General features: G+C 42.5%; 1 protein-coding gene across 6 annotated transcripts in view; it reads left to right on the top strand.

Moving 5' to 3' along the window:
• crebbpa (CREB binding protein a) overlaps positions 1–19,319 on the top strand; it is a 52,138-nt gene extending 32,819 nt beyond the window's left edge. Inside the window, exons 13-32 of one of the 6 annotated variants that reach the window (XM_034856787.1) lie at positions 2,641–2,853; positions 3,190–3,516; positions 3,876–4,055; positions 5,041–5,215; positions 5,556–5,674; positions 5,841–6,080; positions 6,375–6,463; positions 7,397–7,477; positions 7,995–8,051; positions 9,550–9,627; positions 9,731–9,798; positions 10,173–10,323; positions 13,374–13,520; positions 13,604–13,717; positions 13,879–14,044; positions 14,374–14,541; positions 14,936–15,097; positions 15,279–15,560; positions 15,847–17,052; positions 17,434–19,319. In XM_034856787.1, the coding sequence (XP_034712678.1) occupies positions 2,641–2,853; positions 3,190–3,516; positions 3,876–4,055; positions 5,041–5,215; positions 5,556–5,674; positions 5,841–6,080; positions 6,375–6,463; positions 7,397–7,477; positions 7,995–8,051; positions 9,550–9,627; positions 9,731–9,798; positions 10,173–10,323; positions 13,374–13,520; positions 13,604–13,717; positions 13,879–14,044; positions 14,374–14,541; positions 14,936–15,097; positions 15,279–15,560; positions 15,847–17,052; positions 17,434–18,057 (4,647 nt within the window). In that variant the 3' untranslated portion in view covers positions 18,058–19,319. Of the gene's footprint in view, positions 1–2,640; positions 2,854–3,189; positions 3,517–3,875; positions 4,056–5,040; positions 5,216–5,555; positions 5,675–5,840; positions 6,081–6,374; positions 6,464–7,396; positions 7,478–7,994; positions 8,052–9,549; positions 9,628–9,730; positions 9,799–10,172; positions 10,324–13,373; positions 13,521–13,603; positions 13,718–13,878; positions 14,045–14,373; positions 14,542–14,935; positions 15,098–15,278; positions 15,561–15,846 lie in introns of all 6 variants that reach the window. The other 5 variants (XM_034856769.1, XM_034856743.1, XM_034856760.1 and 2 more) reach the window with 5 other exon arrangements.
• The last annotated feature ends 375 nt before the right edge of the window (positions 19,320–19,694 follow it).

The following is a 19,694-nucleotide window of genomic DNA, read 5'->3' as shown; positions in this document are numbered from 1 at the left end:
GCAACTTGTAAAAAAAAAAAAAAAAAAAAAAAGTGTATTGCTCTACACATTGTAGCATCGAGTCAGATTGTGCCAAGCAGAGCTTTGGGGAACCTAGGTGTGGGATAGAGACATGGACCTTTTAGTAGAGAATAATAGGCCGTCTTCCGCAGTGAATATAAGGTGTTATGGTTTTATGGTAATTATTGCAAATTTTTTATCCTGTGTAAGAGTGGCTACAACTTAAAGTGTGCAAAGAGTGAAGGGGTCTAAATACTTTCTAAAGCTACTGCATCTATGATGAGCTAAAATCAGCTGAGAATAAGCTTGGCTAATGTATAGTGGTCAGGCTCTAATACATATTATATATTTCCTTAATCATTCATAGGCACTGCTTAAATTGATAATTTATTAATCATTAAAACCTAATACCAATTGCTGTTAATTTAAAATGTCACAATAAATGTTTTTTTATATATATAAGCAAAAGTTTTAGGCAGGTATAAAAAAATGCTGTAAACTAAGAATAAAAAACAACAACCTGGAAATGCCAATTGTTTATTTTCCTCAATTAACAAAATGCAGTGAATAAACAGAGGAGGAATCCAAATCTTATTATTATTATTATTATTATTATTATTATTATTATTATTATTAGGTGTGACCACCGTTTGCCTTCAAGACCGCATCAATTCTTCTAGGTACACTTGCACAGTTTATGAAGTAACTCAACTGGTAGGTTCTTCTAAACATCTTGGAAAACCGTGGGTGTAGGCTTCATCAAATCCTTCTGTCTTTTCATGTTATCCCAGACACACTCGATGATGTTGAGATCTGGAATGTGTGGGGGCCATGCCATCATTTCCAGGACTGCTTGTCCTTCTTTAAGCAGAAGATAGTTCTTAAAGACATGGCTGTATGTTTGGGGTCGTTATCCTGCTGCAGAATAAATTTGGGGCCAATCATACACCTTCCTGATGGTATTGCATGATGCTTAAGTATCTTCCTGTATTTCTCAGTATTGAGGATACTCCTGCTTTGTGAGCATCAGCTATTTTCAGTGTCAGTTTTCTAGACAACTGCTTAAAAGAACCCATGGTGCTGATTGTTGGGGCCAGGTCAGATGAGTCTGGGCATTTAAAACCTTAAGATTGACATCACCTGGTTTTTCCAGATGATGATTGAGAACAATCCATGACAGGTCTTAGATTTCCAAAGGAGGCAGTGCAGGCTATAAACTGCAGGGTGCCCAAACCTTTGCAGACGAAAGTGTAAATAATGGAAATAAAATCAAACTTTTTGTGACATATTATACGAATGTCTAATCTTTCATTTGATTAATTTTTGAAGATTTTTCCATCTTTTCTTGGCTTCTTAATGCACATTAATACAAATTTTTACCTGGGATGCCCAAACTTTCAACCCCCACTGTATAAAAATTGATGCTGGTTTGAAGGCAAAGGGTAGTATTACCAGACATTGATGTGATTTTTTAGATTTCATTCTCATCATTATTATTTATATCTTTGAATGCATTCTTAGTTTACAGCATTTATTTCACACCTTCAAGACTTTTGACTTACAACAAAGCATACACAGATTGCACTCAGCTTAAAACAAGCTCTACCAGGCACAAATGAGGTAAAAAAAAAAGGAGTGAGTCGGTTCATTCTCCCTGTTCGGTGACACAACTCAAGTTAATTAACCGTCTCTTCGTTCAGTTTTTCAACACTAGTGTTGAAGTTCTGCCCTACTTTAGCTATATTTTTAATATTTTAAATCTTAAATGAAAAAACTCGGTCTGTCTTGACTTTGCCGGTTTTTCTGGATGACCTTCTTCATCCCGTTCATAATACTTATCACAAAAGATCGAGTAATTGGATTAAATTTAGTACCTCTCCTACCTCTACTACCTTTGGACGTAATGCCTTCCGCTTTGCAGCAGTACATGACTGGAATATACTACAAATACCTTGAAACTTACATCTCTGATCCCAATCTCCACCTTTTAAGCAAAACCTCCAAAATTACATTGTTGACTCTTGTTCCTGCTGACAATTATGAACCATATTTATACACACATATTTAAGCACTTATTCTTTTTCTTTCTTGGTTGATTGTCTTTTTTAATTCAGTTGCTTGTTTTATGTGTTATGCGTTTGACTATGTAAAGTTGTACAGTATGTTCCTATTTATTTCTCTAGCCTCTTGGCCAGGTCATGTTTGCAAATGAGAAGTGGTTCTCAAACAGTTTACCTGGATAAATAAAGGTTAAATAAAAATAAAAAATAAACCTAAGTTAGCTGCGGTGAAATTTGCAGGGCACTTTAAAGAAAGCACTAAGCTGTTCTTTTGTAACAAAAACAAGAATTGATAACTCTCGTGATTTCAGCACTAGACAATATAGACACTAGCTGGAAGACTGTGAAAGAAACGGGTGACACACTAAACACTAAACTTTTTTTTTTCTAAACTGTTACAAGCACTTTCATACAGTCTTATTGTAGATGGAAGGAATTCATTGTAAACCGTTACTGCATTATTATAGAACTGGAATGCCTCTAATGTGATTGATCTTTGCCATGGCCCATGCATCTGGTTTGGTCAGTGGAGACTCCTGTCACTCTACTTATAGTAACATCAACATTTCCTGCCTTGTAGATGGGCATGTCACCCTCCAGGATGCCCCAGGCCAAGGGCATGATGGCCGGGCATGGTGGTGGTAACATGGTAGGCCAGACGGCCAACCAGGGGCAGTTTCTGGCTCAGACCCAGTTTCCTCCAGGATCAACTGCAGGCGCTGCAACGGGTGCCATGAATATCACCGTGGGGCCTGGCATGGGCCAACCCCCTGCCCAGGCGGCCGTCACCCAGGTGAGACATGATGAGAGATGAGTGGTGTGGAGCTGTACAAATCCATTTGGATAACTGATTGGTTTGGCTGTTTTCAGTGATGCTCTCCTTAGAGTTGCTGCATACTGTTTGTGTGCTAATTCCAACCAGCTGCTGCGGAACTAAAATGCCAACTACTTCCACCATTCATACTACACACTAATTCTTAAATTGTTCTCGTACCAATCCCAGAATGCTCTCTAAACTCAAATTGTGTGTATGGTGTTGTTTGACTGGTTAACCTCATGACTGTACGTGGGTCTGCTAAACGTGTGTGCACGTATGTTCGCCTGTCCTTGTGTGTGTCCTTTTCTCCAGCAGCAGCAGCAGAGCGCAAACCTCCCCATGAATGCACTTGGCCTCTCGCTAGGCCCTCAGCTAGCCTCCTCTCAAACCCCTTTGCACACCACGCCTCCGCCTGCTGCCTCCTCCGCTTCCACGGCTGGGGAGGCCACTAACCTGCCACATCCCCAGCCCTCCAGCCGCAGCTCCACCCCTACCCTCCCCGGCCCTGTCCCTGCCCGGGGTGCCACCCCACCCCACCCCACCCAGCCCCAGCCCCAGTCCCAACCCCAGGCGGAGCTCCCTGCAGCAGCACAGGCGCAGCCCCCGCCGCAGCCCCTGCCTCAGCCCCCTACCACGCCGGTGAGACTGACACCCTCAGCATGCTCTCCATTCTGACCCCCTCCCTGCAAATTCCCATCCCTCTGACTGCCATGTACCAACCAGTCTCATCCACGTCCACCTTTCTGTCTGATAACTGCATCTTCAACACTGTTTGTAGCATCCATCACAATGGGAATGTTACATCTTTCAACTTAAGGGAACAATCAAATAAACATGGAAAGTGTTCATCTTTTGGTGGATTCCACCCTGCATGTATAAAAGCAATTGAGCTGATGCCAATACCTCATTTGTTTTCTCTGTCGCCACCTCTATCCCCCCCCCCCCCCCCCCCCCCCCCCCCCCCCCCCCCCCCCCCCCCCCTCCCCCCCGTGTTTCAGCTGTCTCAACCAGGGACCAGCCTGGATAACCGGGTGCCCACCCCGGCCTCAGCTGCCAGCGCTGACCTGCACTCACAGCATGTCGGAGCAGACCTGCCAGTCCAGGAGCTGAAAGCAGAGACACACCATGACCAACAAGAGTTTGAGGCCGCTGGTGGCAAAAATGAGCCCAAGATGGAGGTGGGTTGAAGCAATATGTTCAAAATAAAAAAAACATGATTTTTAATGTCCTCGGTTTTGTCATTGTTAACATAATTCTTACTCCATTACCAAAGTGTTAAATAGATCTAAACAATAAGTAGACTTGAACCTAAACAAGGCTAAAAGCCAATTATCTTTTCATCTGTGGACCATCACCCTCAGCCAATTTTAGTTAAGTCAAAAAAGAAAGTTGATTTGAAATAAATTTTGTGATTTTGAGAAGGGATGCTACGGTACATCAGATCTGCTTTGTCCTTGACACAGAGCGCTTTTTAAACAGATTGGCTTTAACCTATGGCTACATTAAATACATTTTAATTGTCAATGTTCTTATAAAGTTGCTCCTCTTGTTGTTTTGCTGGTAGTTTGCTCCTGATATTGTTTGTGAACTTCATTCATTGCGATCCTTTTTATGAGTGATCAAATTGGTGATGTTGAAGGATTTGACACAGTCACCTTCTCGCATTACTTTGACCTTGCAAGTATTGCATAATCTTTTTTTTACTGTGAAAAACATCCAAACTATACAACAGCACCGCCCTGACACACAACGCGGCTAGATGAAAATAATCAACAGTCTAGTTTTGCTCAAACAAACCAAACAAAAACTAAAAGTGGCAGATAACAAAATGAGTGCATGTTTTTCAAAAGGTGAATATTAATACATTTTGTGACATTAATGCTGTTTTTTAGCCTGTGATAGCATATAGTTATAATCCTTTATCCCTAATTTGAGAACTTAACATTGTCAAAAGAATGAGAATTTCATGGGAGTCACACTTAAGCTCCTCCGTGACCCACAAACTCGCACCTCAAGTAACCACAAGGAAAACATGTTATCCTGCACAATATCAAGTTTTTACATATTAGAGATATTTTCAGTTTTCAGTCATCCAAGCCTTTGTAGTGTCAATTTTTAAAACATGACAGTGGTATAATGAGTCATTTTACGTTTTGTCTGTAGACTGAGAAAGACTTTGCTTCAACGGTGGTGGTGAAGAAGGAGGTGACAGAGGAAAATCCGGAGCCAATGGATGTGGAGGAGAAAAAGCCGGAAATGAAGGCAGAACCCAAAGAAGAGGAGGAGGGTGGAGCCGACGGCACAACCTCCTCATCCCCCTCTCAGTCACGGAGGAAAAGTAAGTCTAATGCCAAGGGATGAATACAATCTTTGCAGAGTCTGCAATTGATCCACTCAGTAAGCAAAGAGGGTTTCTGTCATTGCCGCTAATGTTAATACAGCCAATATTTGCCAACGGTGAGACAGTCATGACTTATGACTTTCATTTAAATTTATGACAACATTTTTAGTCTGGCACTGACTCTTGAAACCATTCTTTGATCTTGATACCTGACAAGTCATGATACCCATGACTGTTTTTTTTTTTCCCTCTACAGTAAACCCTGCTTCCCCCCCAACAATCTTTTTTTTAACTTATATTTTCTATAGTACTTACCCATACCTTACCTTTATTTCAGTCTTTAAGCCCGAGGAGTTACGCCAGGCTCTGATGCCAACTTTGGAGTCTCTCTACAGGCAGGACCCCGAGTCGCTGCCTTTCAGACAACCAGTAGACCCTATGCTTCTGGGTATCCCTGTACGTAGCACACATGCACATAACCTTTTGAAATTATGAAAAGTGTTGCTCATATGATGTTGATAGAAGTTTGGTTTTGTTGGATGCACATACTCAGATTAAGGTGCTCTCGTTTAGCTCTTTTGTATGTAATAATACAACTTTGTATCTGCCCTTTTCTCTCCAGGACTACTTTGACATTGTCAAGAACCCAATAGACCTGTCCACAATAAAGCGCAAGCTCGACACGGGCCAATACCAAGAGCCCTGGCAATACGTTGACGATGTCTGGCTGATGTTCAACAACGCTTGGCTCTACAACCGCAAGACATCTCGTGTCTATAAGTACTGCTCCAAGCTGGCCGAGGTGTTTGAGTCAGAGATTGACCCTGTCATGCAGGGCCTGGGATACTGCTGCGGGAGGAAGGTGAGATTAAGCCAAATTACCAAAAACCCAATGTTTACTTCCTCTTTCACTCATGATCCTTGTTTGGTAAAACAGAAACTGTTGACTCAGTAGGATGAGCAGACATTTTACTTCTCACCATGCGATTGTAAATACTTTAGTAATGGGTCCTCATCACCCAGCACTAAGATGAGGCAGATTTAGATGCTGAAGAGTTTAATTCAAATAACTCTGGCTGATAATTTTCCTACTCCTGAGGCAAAGGATTCGTCAGAAGTTTGTTCTCCAGCTTTGTCATCTTGCTTTTGTCTGCAGTACGAGTTTTCCCCTCAAACCCTCTGTTGCTATGGCAAGCAGCTCTGCACCATACCTACTGGAGGCACATACTACAGTTACCAGAACAGGTTTGTGTGTGTGTGTGTGTGTGTGTGTACATTGTTGTTTGTCTGTGTATATCTTTGCAGTTATAGAAGTCTGTAAACTCAACTATGTATCGGGTAAAAAATAAATAGCTCTAATTGGAATTTGAATCTCACTGAATTGTCTCATGCGTGTTAAACATTTGCATGAACAGTTGTTCATTAAGTGTTTTAATGGGCAATAAATGCAGCCATTTGAACAGTATTAACCCCCCCCTGCAGCCTGGGATCTGTTCCTCTGGAGCTCTAGAGGGACCACTGTAATTCAGGCAGTGGTGTCATCCTGACAGCTTTGGCTTTATGGCTCTGCCTCCAGGTCGTGACATGGCATGAGACAACAAAATGGTTTTGCTCACAACCTTTATTATCAGCCAAGTTCCAGTGTTGCACGTACAGGGAAACACTCGGAGGACTAAACCCAAAAGAGTGTTAGCCACAGAGCAACAAAGCAGTGTGTTGATTGTGTTTTGCTCAGCATCTATCGAGGGACTGAGGGAATTCAGTGTTGCGGCCCCCGCTCCTGACAGATGAAAATATATTGCGTTGGCCACAAGCAGTGTTGCCGACCAGTGCCCTTTCCTCTCAATTGAAAGCAAACAGATGACTGCTTGCACCAAGTTCCTTAAAAGTATAAATTATTAGTGGCCCCTGCTGTATAAGCGTGGTTACTGCAATCCTTTTTCACACTTAAACTGGGCACTTTTGAGTGCAGAGCAGCACAGAAGCTGTAGTGATACAGCACAGCCTGACAGACATGAGGCTCCTGCAGCGCAGGCCATTTACACTCTCAATGGGAGCTCAGGGATTCCTCACACTGTTACAAAACAAAGAAGACAAGTGTTATATTGTGCACTCTAGTATTGGGCACACAATAGCTGAATACTAAATGAGTGTTGAATGTTAAATGTGTTTTTACAGGTATCATTTCTGTGAGAAGTGCTTCAACGAGATCCAGGGGGAGAGTGTGACGTTAGGAGATGATCCTGCACAGCCACAGACGTAAGTAAACTGCCTATTGATAAACCCACTATAAAAAAAGTTAAAAGATTGGGCCTCATTCGGTGTTTCAATTTTTTCAAATGTTAAATTTGTTAAAATATTTTTGCTTTCTTGCTTTGGGGGCCATACTTCTCTTTTATAATTACTAGCACAACAACAACTACAACGTTACCACTTTTTCCGTAACACACCTCTCGGCAAATGTATTTCCTTATATAGAGAAATAGTGGTGTAGCAGTATACTGTTTGCAAATAGTGGGCCTCTCAATTTTTGTGCACGAAATATGAAATTTTCTGCGCATGTAAACTTCCTCCCTTTTTTGCCAGCCTCAATGTTTTGTAGATGCTTTTTATCTAAGATGAAAGAATTGTTATCGAGGACCCCCATAGACTCGGCTGTCAATAAGAAATTTCAGAAATATAGAAGTACGATACGACAATAACAATAAAACGTTATTGTGTGTGTGTTGTTTATCTCACTACCGCTTATTTTTCTCATTCTTTTCTTTCACACCAGGATGATATCAAAAGACCAGTTTGAACGGAAGAAGAACGATGTACTTGACCCAGAACCGTAAGTAGACACAAACCCTACACCATCTCAGAGATAAGGACTGATACTGACATAGAAGCATGTTCTTTCTGTACTTCTTTTCAGAACTTAGTCTCATATGTGTTGAACAATCAGTTCCTGACTTAAAATTATTTTCTGCCACCCAATTCTGGCTTTGTTTTTGTGCTTGCTTATCAATTATCCAAGCTTCAGTGAGGCCTGAGGACAAAACAACAGCGCCACCTGCTGATTGGAACTGTCAAAACTCCCTTCCCAATGAGAGTTTTTCCATTAGAGATTGCAGGCTCTTAGTTCTTTGATATGCAGTGATTGCCTTCCACATTGTGACTTAGTTTAATAGGATGTCATCCTACAAAGGCACAGTTGCATTTGTTGCTTGTTGTCTGAGCAGTTAAGATAACAACATATATACAAATGATGGCCATCTAGAACAGACCGTTTTGAGAATTGGTAGTGTTTGATAATTTTCAGTTGCATTAAATCACCAGTGCATCAGTCATCCATGTCAAAGCACATGTAGAAGTGCTACATTAACAGTAACTGGCTGCCTAGCACCGCCCATAACAATTGTGATTGGTTTAACCCTGGGGACCCGAAAGGCTCGTCAACGAGCAAAAACAGCACCTCTGATTTATAGCTTAATCATTTAGTAACCATAAAAGATAGAAACTTGCCGATTGTTGCCGCTAAAAGCTAACAAGTTAGCGGTTACAGAGGTCTTTTTGGGTTCTTTCTAGCCTCTACAGGTGATTTTCTATCCAGCCTGGAACTTGTGCCCTCTTTCAGGGTCATTAACAAACTGTTACATCCGAGATTTATCCACTTGTTGTCCATAATTCATCACATTTTTGCTCATTTCTGCCGCTTGCTCCTTTCTCTGTGTTTCCTCTGTGTGTGTCCGAAGTGAAGGCAAGCAGTATGCCCATATATGAGAGACAACGTGACCAAAGAGTTCAGTGGGAAAGATATTAATCTATCCAGTCAAACTAGTCTAGTGTGCGATCAAAGATACACAGCGGACAAGATACATGTCTACCATTTTACAGAGGAGAATGGCGTCACTGGTTTGAGATTCGGCATATATTTGGGCCTTCTTTTGAAGAAATGTAAATAGTATGTGCTTTATGAATTATGTTCATTATGTTTTTTTTTGCATATAGGAGAACTGTTTTAGACTACACAAATGCTTGTGTAGCATTGCTGTGGGTGTAATATTATTATTATTGGCATGAGTCCATAATCCAGACGGACAACGAACTGTAAAAATGACTTTAGGGTTCAGGGGGTAAAAAAATGTCAATATGCCGGAGCATGTTTTTCTCTCATCCTTCAAGGCTGTGTGGATTAGCTAGACCGGTCTGGCAAAGTGAGACTAGGCAGCGTTAAATGTTTTATTTAGCTTGAAAGGAGACAAGTAATGCAAGGACTTTTTTTGAGATCTGTGATCTCTTTAGCTGATTTTAAATTCATACTGACTGTATACTTACTTTTCTTTTAGGTTTGTTGAATGTAAAGATTGTGGACGGAAGATGCACCAGATATGCGTCTTACACTACGAGGTCATTTGGCCATCTGGGTGAGATGTCAGCTTGTACTTTAAGTAGATTCACATAATTGTTTTTGCATATTTTGTCTGTTAATTGTAGCAAAGTCTAAAATCTCTGTCTTTCTCTTTCCAGATTCATCTGTGACAATTGTTTAAAGAAAAGTGCGAAAACGCGGAAGGAAAACAAGTTCTCTGCAAAAAGTTAGTTCACTTCTCAACGTTTGAGTTTCAAATATCAGGTCCTTGAATCAGCTTTCTTTGTGCTGTCTTGTGCACTTTTCAAAAAATCAACAGATTATTGCAGTTTTGTCTCTCAAACAATGAAGACTGAAGCTAATATAAACCTCCTCCTCCTCCTGCATATGTCTGTTTCTGTAGCTTTCCTGCAGTGACAACCTTGTTTTTTTTCTGTGGCCTTGTGGTCACAGATATTTTTCTTTGCTATTTGTAGCCCTGGAGAACAATGCTGAACTCTATGGCATGCGGTGCTAACAGACTTTGCAGGTTCTTTAAGTATCCCAAAAAAAAGAATTGCCATTTTTCAAACATTTCTCTTGTGTGTTTGTACACTGAAGGGCTGCAATCAACACGATTGGGAATGTACATAGAGGACCGTGTGAATAAATACTTGAAGAGACAGAACCACCCGGAGGCCGGAGAGGTGTTTGTGCGAGTGGTGGCGAGCTCCGACAAAACAGTGGAAGTTAAACCAGGCATGAAAGCCAGGTGAGAGAATCACTGACAGGAAGACGGGAGAACTGGGTGTATTTAATGTATAATTTTTTATAATTTTTCGAGAGGGCTAGAGGTGGGGGATGGAGGATGTTTAGAGGGTTGCAGCAGGTCTACAGTTGATTGCACATATCAGGGGTATACAGAATTTGAATGCAGGGAGCTGAGGAATTGGGTTTTCTTGTCAAAAATTGGTAATAAATATTAATTGATTAAATTGTACATTATGATATGAGTATGTGATGGCCATTCTCATGCTCACTTATGTTGCACAAGTTAAAGCAGTTTTTGGGTTGATGCTATATGTTAAATAGACTTGGAGTCAGGTTAAAGGTCCACTGTGTAGGAATTTTGTCCCATCCGGCATTGAGATCATATGTCGCAATCAACTCTCTTGCGCCACGCAGTTCAAGGTACGTATTACAGCTAAGGTAGCCTTCACGGTTCCAAAAAATGCTCTTATCAATACTGTCCTTTTTCTGGATGAAGAAGACAACTTCTGTTCCTGAAATTTGGATTTTTGATAACTGGGATGCGACAATACCTAAAAGCAGCACCTGTGAGTTTAACATGTGACATTGAAAAGCAGAGCAGTATATCCTATACATCCCTTGCCCGCTAATGCATTACAAGATGGCGAATGAATAGGGAGCGTCTACCCAAGTTCATGCAAATGGAAAATATAAAGCAAAAAGGACTACTTGGAATTGGTGGTGGTGGTAAATATTCATGAAAACGGGCAACCGATTATTAAAAATGAACAACTAAACAGGATACACAGTAGATAGGCCTGGACGATTCAGGGAAAAACACGCTTAGAACTTCTTAGAAACAATATCAATGTTGCCTGCTTTGATTTTTTTATTTTTTATCTTTTTACCATAAAACAAATTGGCTGTACCAAATCAAGGTTATTTTAGTTTAGCATTTTTCATTTGTTTTTATTTTGTTTAGACTCTTTGTTTTCAAGTTCAGTTTTAGTTTTTAAAGCAGGTTTGGTACTTTCTTTTTTCTTTTTGGAAAATGCTTAGTTTTAGTTTACTTTTTATTAGTTTAGTCTTTTTTTGTAATATGGGTTATTTGTTGGGGTTCAAAAATGACATAACACTACTACAAACAATGGACATATGATGAGGAGCACAGATATGTAAACAGTCAACACGACGCAGCACTAAGTGCAGAATGTTTGACATGTTCCAGGAACAAACCGAAATAGTCAACAGACTAAAGACAGACATCAACAGGTGTTTTGAACTTTAGTTTGAGTAAAAGACTATTTATACGGTCTGTTTAAAACTCACAGGAGAAAGTAGTAGCATTTGTAATGTATTCGGTTCAAAAAATTTAATTAAAACCAAAATGAATAAAATGAAACATCTTTTTAAAAATGGAAATTCAATTAAAAATTAAATTGTGAACAGGGTGAATTGAGATTAATAAGAACGATTAATCGTGAAGGCCTGACACTGGACCTTTTAACCATTTTCTACCACTCAAATTACTATTAAAAATAGACGCCACAGAAAGATCCATGTTGTGAATGGCTATAAAAAACTTTTGAAATTTGCAGATTACTGCAAGAATTAAATTTTTTGTTTGTTGGATTAGGAGCACCCATGTTCTTGGAAACTGGTCCAAAACCCCCTTACGGTCAAAATACCTAGAAAAGCCATACTTCCTCTAAATGTCCTAAGTTTCAAGTTTGTGGTTGTAAAGTTGCATGAGGCTGTGATTAACCCTAACCCTATCCTAGAACATGTTCTTTTATACACTGACAAGTTTCAGAAAATTCTCACTAAATTTGAATGGTTATTGTGGGGACTACAATCATCACATATGAATACACTTTTCATTGAATTCACTAGTCTCTCTTTCTATTCACAATACTACATGTGAAAATGCATGAATGCAGAATGCATGGGAGTAGCATATAATGGGCATTTCTGTAAAGTTGAGGTACCCATATAACTTGTTTTCCTTCTTCATTCCCATATTCATATTGAGGTGATGGGACCCTATGAAAATAGCCACGCGGGTCTTCCCCTTGCTAAAACTTAGCCAAACTTTGGAGCATTATTCTGCCACCTCACTGACAATGTTGCATGACATGGTACCATTTGATTTTAACATCTAGTTTCATATGATACCAATATCTTCAAATCTGAGCATGCTACAGCCTCTGAAAGACAAAAAGTCGGCCAGGCACGCCTAAACTAAATCAACAAAAATGACCTTGATCAAATACAGGAACAACCAAAGAGCCAACAATCGAGATGAGGGTAAGCCATAATGTTGTAGACAACCAAATACCTGTCTCCCCCCCTTCGCTGATTTGTAGATACACTAGCACAGCTCTCATTTGTCTGGAGCATATTTTATGTTGTCCCTGACACACAAAGCTGAATGCCCTCTATAAAGCGTTTATACCCACTTAAGAGGGATTGTGGAATCGGCATGTTTGACAAGATGGAGTGCACACCCTCTCTGATTACCTCAGAAGTTCGTTCACTGTTTCATCACACACGATCAAAGTCTACTTGTCCCGTCAGTGCAGGGAGGAGGCCCTTGTCCAACGACCTGTTATATTCAATTTGACTAATTTAAGGCTGTTTGCTTTTTATTGACTCAAGGCCACTTGTCTGAATTGTGCCAATATGATCTTGAGTGTTGCTAAAAGCAGCGTCACACAAGGCAATTTCTTGGGCAGCTCGTGACTCTTTATTATAGTCACAGTAAAATAATATAGGGCTTTTTAAACTGTTGACGTGAAACATGTATGTACTGTATTATATTCTTATGGAACTATGGAACATGTTTAAGATTTTAAGGGTTTACGATGTTTTGGGGGCAACATACCTTTACACCCTGTGCAAATAAGAGAAACAGTCATATCTAATTTATATCTTGACACAGTCTGCACATAGTGTTATGGGGTGTTGTGTTCGTAACAGGCCCTCCCAACATTATGACGTGTTTCAGCTAGCAATAATTCCAAGACTGACTAGAGATCACATATAATATCTGATTTTTCTTGAATACCACAGGTTTGTAGACACGGGTGAAATGCCTGAGACCTTTCCCTACAGAACCAAAGCACTTTTTGCCTTTGAGGAAATTGATGGCGTTGATGTGTGCTTCTTTGGCATGCACGTGCAGGAGTACGGCTCTGAGTGCCCATTCCCCAACACTAGGTATGTACTACATTGCAATAAAGGACTGGCACTTCAGGTGCTTTTTATGCGTGAAATTGACCATTCCCCCCCTACCTCTGCAGACGGGTCTACATATCATACCTTGACAGTATTCACTTCTTCAGACCTCGGGCTCTACGAACAGCAGTGTACCATGAGATCCTCATTGGCTATCTAGAATATGTTAAGAAACTTGGGTAAGCCTTGCTCTAATACTTGTTCTATGCCTCCCCTTTTGAAAGATAGAGGGAAGAGTCTCTGGAGGGAACTTCGTGGTGGAATTTAGTTCTAAGAAAGCAGATTTCCTAACTAACATATCGTCTCTTTGGTCTTATTTCTGATCTGTGTATACCCACAGGTATGCCCAGGGCCACATTTGGGCATGTCCTCCGAGTGAAGGAGACGACTACATCTTCCACTGCCATCCTCCTGACCAGAAGATCCCCAAGCCTAAGAGGCTGCAGGAGTGGTACAGGAAAATGTTGGACAAGGCATTTGCAGAGAGGATTCTGCATGACTACAAGGTAAGGCAACACTTTCTGACACAAGGCGTACAACTTAATATGCAGTTGTAATATTTAGAACAACGGACACATTTACATGTGCATGCAAAACGTTGATTGATTTGTAAAGCGAGACTAGTGTTGTTTAGTAAGGTTTTGATTTGCTATGACCCTTATCCCATTTCCTGGTAGAATTCTAAATAAGTAGCTTGTAGAACACTTCTGCTACTTTGTCGATATAAACAGGCAAACACATTAAACTTGTACATGCTCAGCATGTTAGATTACTGAAAACATGTCAGAAGCATCTTGAATAGCTTGAATCAATTGTGTTTTTGTCCTCCTCCCAGGACATCTGCAAACAGGCGACAGAGGACCGTCTGACCAGCGCTAATGAGCTGCCGTACTTTGAAGGTGACTTCTGGCCCAACGTGCTGGAGGAGAGCATCAAGGAGCTGGAGCAGGAGGAGGAGGAGAGGAAGAAGGAGGAGAACACAGTTGTCTCTGAAACTCCAGAGGTGCGAACATTGTGGCACGGTTTGATGTTGTGGCACTAGCAAAGTTATAGACATGCAACTCCACTTTGTAGTCCCGTTTTATTTGCCTTTGACAGCAATTTAGCACTTCAAGTGTCTATAGATAATGTTGTTCTTTCATATACCAATATCATAATTAACACTTTTTAAATAGAATTTGATGAATGTTAATAATCTTTTAATGAGAAGTTGAATTAAAATGACAACAAAGAGTAACACAGTGTAACTAAAGTGCTCATGGCATTTTGATGATTCTAAAATCCTCACTGTTATGAGTACTAACCTGACGGTTTGAGAGATTCTGTCAAAAAACAATGTAGTGAAAATATGAAAAATGTAATAAACTTATTTTTCTGTCGTTGTGTATCTCCCACAGGGTACACCAAGTGAAAGCAAAAACGCTAAGAAGAAGAACAACAAGAAAACCAGTAAAAACAAGAGCAGCGTGAGCCGAGCCAATAAGAAGAAGCCTGGGATGCCGAATGTAGCCAATGATCTGTCCCAGAAGCTATACGCTACCATGGAGAAGCACAAAGAGGTCTATTTCTATTTGATATTAAGCAGTTTTAATGATAGGCAGGCATTTAATGAACATTTTTGTATTGGATAGTGAATTAAATGTAGTAGTTTAGCACGTAAATATGTTTTAATACCAGTTTCAGATTTGCTTGTGCTTTTCTAATTCTCAATTCGGTGTGTTTTTTCTCTGTCTGCTGAAGGTGTTCTTTGTGATCCACCTCCACTCCGGGCCCATGGCCAATGCCCTGCCGCCCATCATTGACCCTGACCCCATGCTCTCCTGTGACCTGATGGATGGCCGCGATGCCTTCCTGACTCTGGCCAGGGACAAACACTGGGAGTTCAGCTCCCTCAGGAGGTGCAAGTGGAGCACCATGTGCATGCTGGTTGAGCTGCACAACCAGGGACAGGACCGCTTTGTCTACACTTGCAATGAGTGCAAACACCACGTGGAGACACGCTGGCACTGCACTGTGTGCGAGGTAAGTTACTACTGTTAGTATGCTGTTGGGTTTAACACTGGAATCACGTGTGTGTGTGTGTGTGTGTGTCTGTGTGTGTAAACTGTAGAATCAAGCATCACACAGTGTAAGATAATACAAATGAAAGTCTGTCTGTATTATTACAGATGAGGATAACTTGTAACAATATATATGTACCACATGAAATATTAAAATTCTTAACAGGAAGAGTACATTTTTTTAAACTTTGGACAGAACAGTTTTTCGGACTTTGTAATTATATTTCCCCATCTGCCCTTTTCTGCAGGACTTTGATCTGTGCATTAATTGTTATAACGTGAAGGGCCACGAGCACCAGATGGTGAAATGGGGCCTTGGCCTGGACGATGACAGCAACGGCCAGAGTGGAGAGGCCTCCAAGAGCCCACAGGAGAGCCGGCGCTTAAGTATCCAACGCTGCATCCAGTCCCTGGTCCACGCTTGTCAGTGTCGCAATGCCAACTGCTCTCTGCCGTCCTGCCAGAAGATGAAGCGAGTGGTGCAACACACCAAGGGCTGCAAGCGCAAAACCAATGGTGGCTGCCCTGTATGCAAGCAACTTATCGCTTTATGCTGTTACCACGCAAAGCACTGTCAGGAGAACAAGTGTCCTGTCCCGTTCTGCCTGAACATCAAGCACAAGCTTCGCCAGCAGCAGCTGCAGCACAGGCTCCAGCAGGCCCAACTGATGAGGAGAAGAATGGCCACCATGCAAGGCAGAACCATGCCGCTACCGTCCCCACCACCCTCAGCTGCTCCCAGCACTCCCACTTCACATGCCCAGCCTAACACTCCACAGACGCCCCAGCAGCCGCTCTCCAACCAGCCCCAGACCCCCAACTCAGCAGGCGTCATGTCTCCCTCTTTTCCCAATGCACCTCGCAATGGCCAGCCTCACACACCAGTGTCCCAGGGCAAGCCCGGGCCCCAGGCTTCCCCTCTACACCAGCAGCAGTCCCCTCTCCCCCAGCCGCCCCAGCCACCTCAGCAGCCTCCCCTTGCTGCAGTCAAGATGGCACGGCACATCGAGATGATGGCACAGGCCCAGCAGAACCAGCAGAACTACCGGGTCAACTTAAATGGCTTACCCATTAACCCCCAGCAGCCACAGCAACGTATGACCGGACCAATGCAGCCGCCCATGCAGATGGTGCCAGGGCCCCGGGGACCACAGGTCATGCAACCGGCCATGCCCCCAAGTCAGTGGTGCCCTGGAGCTGCAGGGCAGATGCTGACAGCTCAGACTCAACAACCAGGCCTTGTCCCAGGCCAGACCCCCCAGCAGGCCATGACCATGCAGCGGGCCATGATGGTCCCAGGGCAGCAAACTCAGCAGGGCCAAAGGCTGCTGATTCCACAACAGCCTGGTGCCCGGCCACAAACAACCCAGAGACCTGGGGCTATTGCACCCAATGCCCTGCAGGACCTCCTCCGCACCCTCAAGTCTCCCAGCTCGCCCCAGCAGCAGCAGCAGGTCCTCAACATCCTCAAATCAAACCCTCAGCTAATGGCTGCTTTCATCAAACAGCGAACAGCAAAGTACCATGCAAACCAGCCGCAGCAAGCAGGTCAGCAACCGCAACCCGGCATTCCCACAATGCAGAACATGTCCATGCCAGGAGGTGCAGTGCAGAGGCCCGGGATGCCCCCACAGCAGCCTCAGCAGCCGCAAGGGCAGGTGACAAATGCAGCACACACCAGCTCCCAGATCCAGGATCTATACCGTCTGCAGCTCATAAGACATCAGCAGCAGCAGCAGCAACAACAGGGGGTGATGCCTCAGGCCCATCCTGGCCAGTTCCCTGCTCAGGCGCAGGGCACAGCAGCAACGTATTCCCAGCTCCGCATGCAACAGCAGATAGCCATGCAGGCAGGTTCAGGAGTCGCTGGGGGACCCATGGGCCAGATCCCACCCATGGCTCAGATAGCCCAGCCCAACATGGGGATGGACTCCACCAAGAACTTACTGCATCAACGAATGCTTCAGCAGCAGCAACTTCCCCAGCAGGCCGTCCTCAAGCAGCAGATGGGCTCTCCTGCCCAGCCTAGCCCCATGAGCCCCCAGGCCCACCTGCTGGCTGGCCAGCCCCAGGGTGGAGCCCACCTCCCCGGCCAGCCCACACTAGCAAATGCCCTCAACAACCAGGTCCGGTCCCCCGTGCCAGTCCAGTCCTCCTGTCTTCCCTCGCAACAGCAGCCCCAGCAGCAACGGCCACATTCCAGTCCCTCGCCGCAGGTCCAAAACCAGCCCCAGCCCTCGCCGCAGCACCCACACCCACCCCACTCGGGTTCCCCCCACCCGGGACTTGGGGGGGGCCCGCTGTCAGGGTCCATGGAGCAGGGACATTTGGGGACACCAGAACAAAGCGCCATGCTACCGCAGCTTAACACGCCCAACAGAGGGGGGCTGAACAGTGACTTGGGGATGGTGGGAGATGCTACAGGGGACACTCTGGAGAAGTTTGTGGAAGGATTGTAGCGTTTCTGCTTGGAACTAAAGAACCCAATCTCTCTCCCAGGGACCCATCCTCCCACCTCTCTTTCTCCTAGTTTCCCCTCGGAATCTTTATCCTGTTAGAGGGCTTCGTTTGTTCTTTTGTTTTTTTGTACTGACATGTAAAAAGTTTCAACTGTTGTAAAAAGAAAAAAGAAACTTTGGTTGAAAAGACAAAAAAATCAACACTTATTGGGAATCTAATTGTTTCCTAAAAGTTGCTTCGTATATGAAATTTAAATCACAAAGAATATATTTTTTGGTTGAGACCAAATGTGTTCAATACTCGATTTATTTTTGGTTTGTTTTTGGTATGGTTTCATGCCTTTTTCGTTCCCTTTTTTCTCAAAGAAAATGTACAATTGCATTATATTATTCATATCTTTTTATTTTGTACCTTTGGAAAAGAAACTTAAAGCATTTTGTGTTGAAACTGTAAAATAATTTTGTGTGGGAATTGGGCCAGGTTTTTGTTCTCTTCTCAAGCTGTCATTCCTGGCTGTCATTGTGATCTAGTGTTGTACTGGGTGTACTATTACTCCAAGACGATGCGTTCAGGGACCGTTCCCCTCCTCTTTGTGTATATGAAGAGAACTCAGTTGTATTGAAATAGGACATGGACCGCAGCAGTTGTGTATACACAGGCATGTATACAGGCACACATGAAGACACTGACAAAACCCCTCACAATCACTAAAGTAATTACAGCTCCAACTGGTTTCACAGACACCAAGGACTGCAGTCTACATCTCTATGGCTTGGAATTTGGAAAATTCGTCTTGCGGGTGTAGATCATTGTTGCTTTGACATTAAAAAGAATTTGTCATACTTTTTTGTCTTACAAATGTTGTAAAGTGTAGAGTGTGCAAAAGAGACCAGTCCACTAAGCTGAATGATCACCGGTTGTTTGTAGGCCACATCTCTGATGACGCCCCATCCTCTACATTTTACACTAAGCGGTGTGCTATCTTGGGATGAAGGGCACATTTGAGATTCACCCTAAGGAAAACTAAATGTTATAATCCCTCATTCCTCTGTAACAAAAACTTGAATTTGGGGGGGGGGGGGGGATTTACTATTTCTCCTATTGTAAATCAAGTTCTAAGCAAAATACTATAAATATAAAGAAGAGAGAATGACATCACTGTATAAACTGGTTAAAAGACTCATTTCTTACTTATATACCATATTGTTAAATAAACTGTGTGCAGCAGAAGAACACCAGTACTCTGTTGACTAAATAATGAGGCATCACTCCTGTGTACTACTTTCTGTGAATTTTTTTTTTAAGCTCAGCAGTGTTTCATTATCCAGTCACAATTCATTTTGTGTTTAGAAAAATAAGTGATTGTGGTCAGGAAAGTGACTGTATGACTGCTTGAAGCCTTCTTTTTTTTTTTTAGATATTCCTCTTTATTATTTAACTTTATTATGTATCTAAATGTATGCTAGTATGGTGTAGGACAATTGATGCAGCAATTTTACATAGAGATCACAAACTGATAAAGGTTACTATTAGCCATTTTATTAGCAATGATGTGGTGGAGGGTAAATATCTTAACGGTTACCTTTATTTGATAGTCACCCACTTCTATTGTAAAGCATTAACAAATCAAGTAAAG

Source organism: Etheostoma cragini, chromosome 2 (genome assembly GCF_013103735.1).
Source record: "Etheostoma cragini isolate CJK2018 chromosome 2, CSU_Ecrag_1.0, whole genome shotgun sequence".
NCBI classification, from domain to species: domain Eukaryota; kingdom Metazoa; phylum Chordata; class Actinopteri; order Perciformes; family Percidae; genus Etheostoma; species Etheostoma cragini.
The sequence above is the reverse complement of the archived record's forward strand: the minus strand, read 5'-3'. Positions and strand labels throughout refer to the sequence as shown.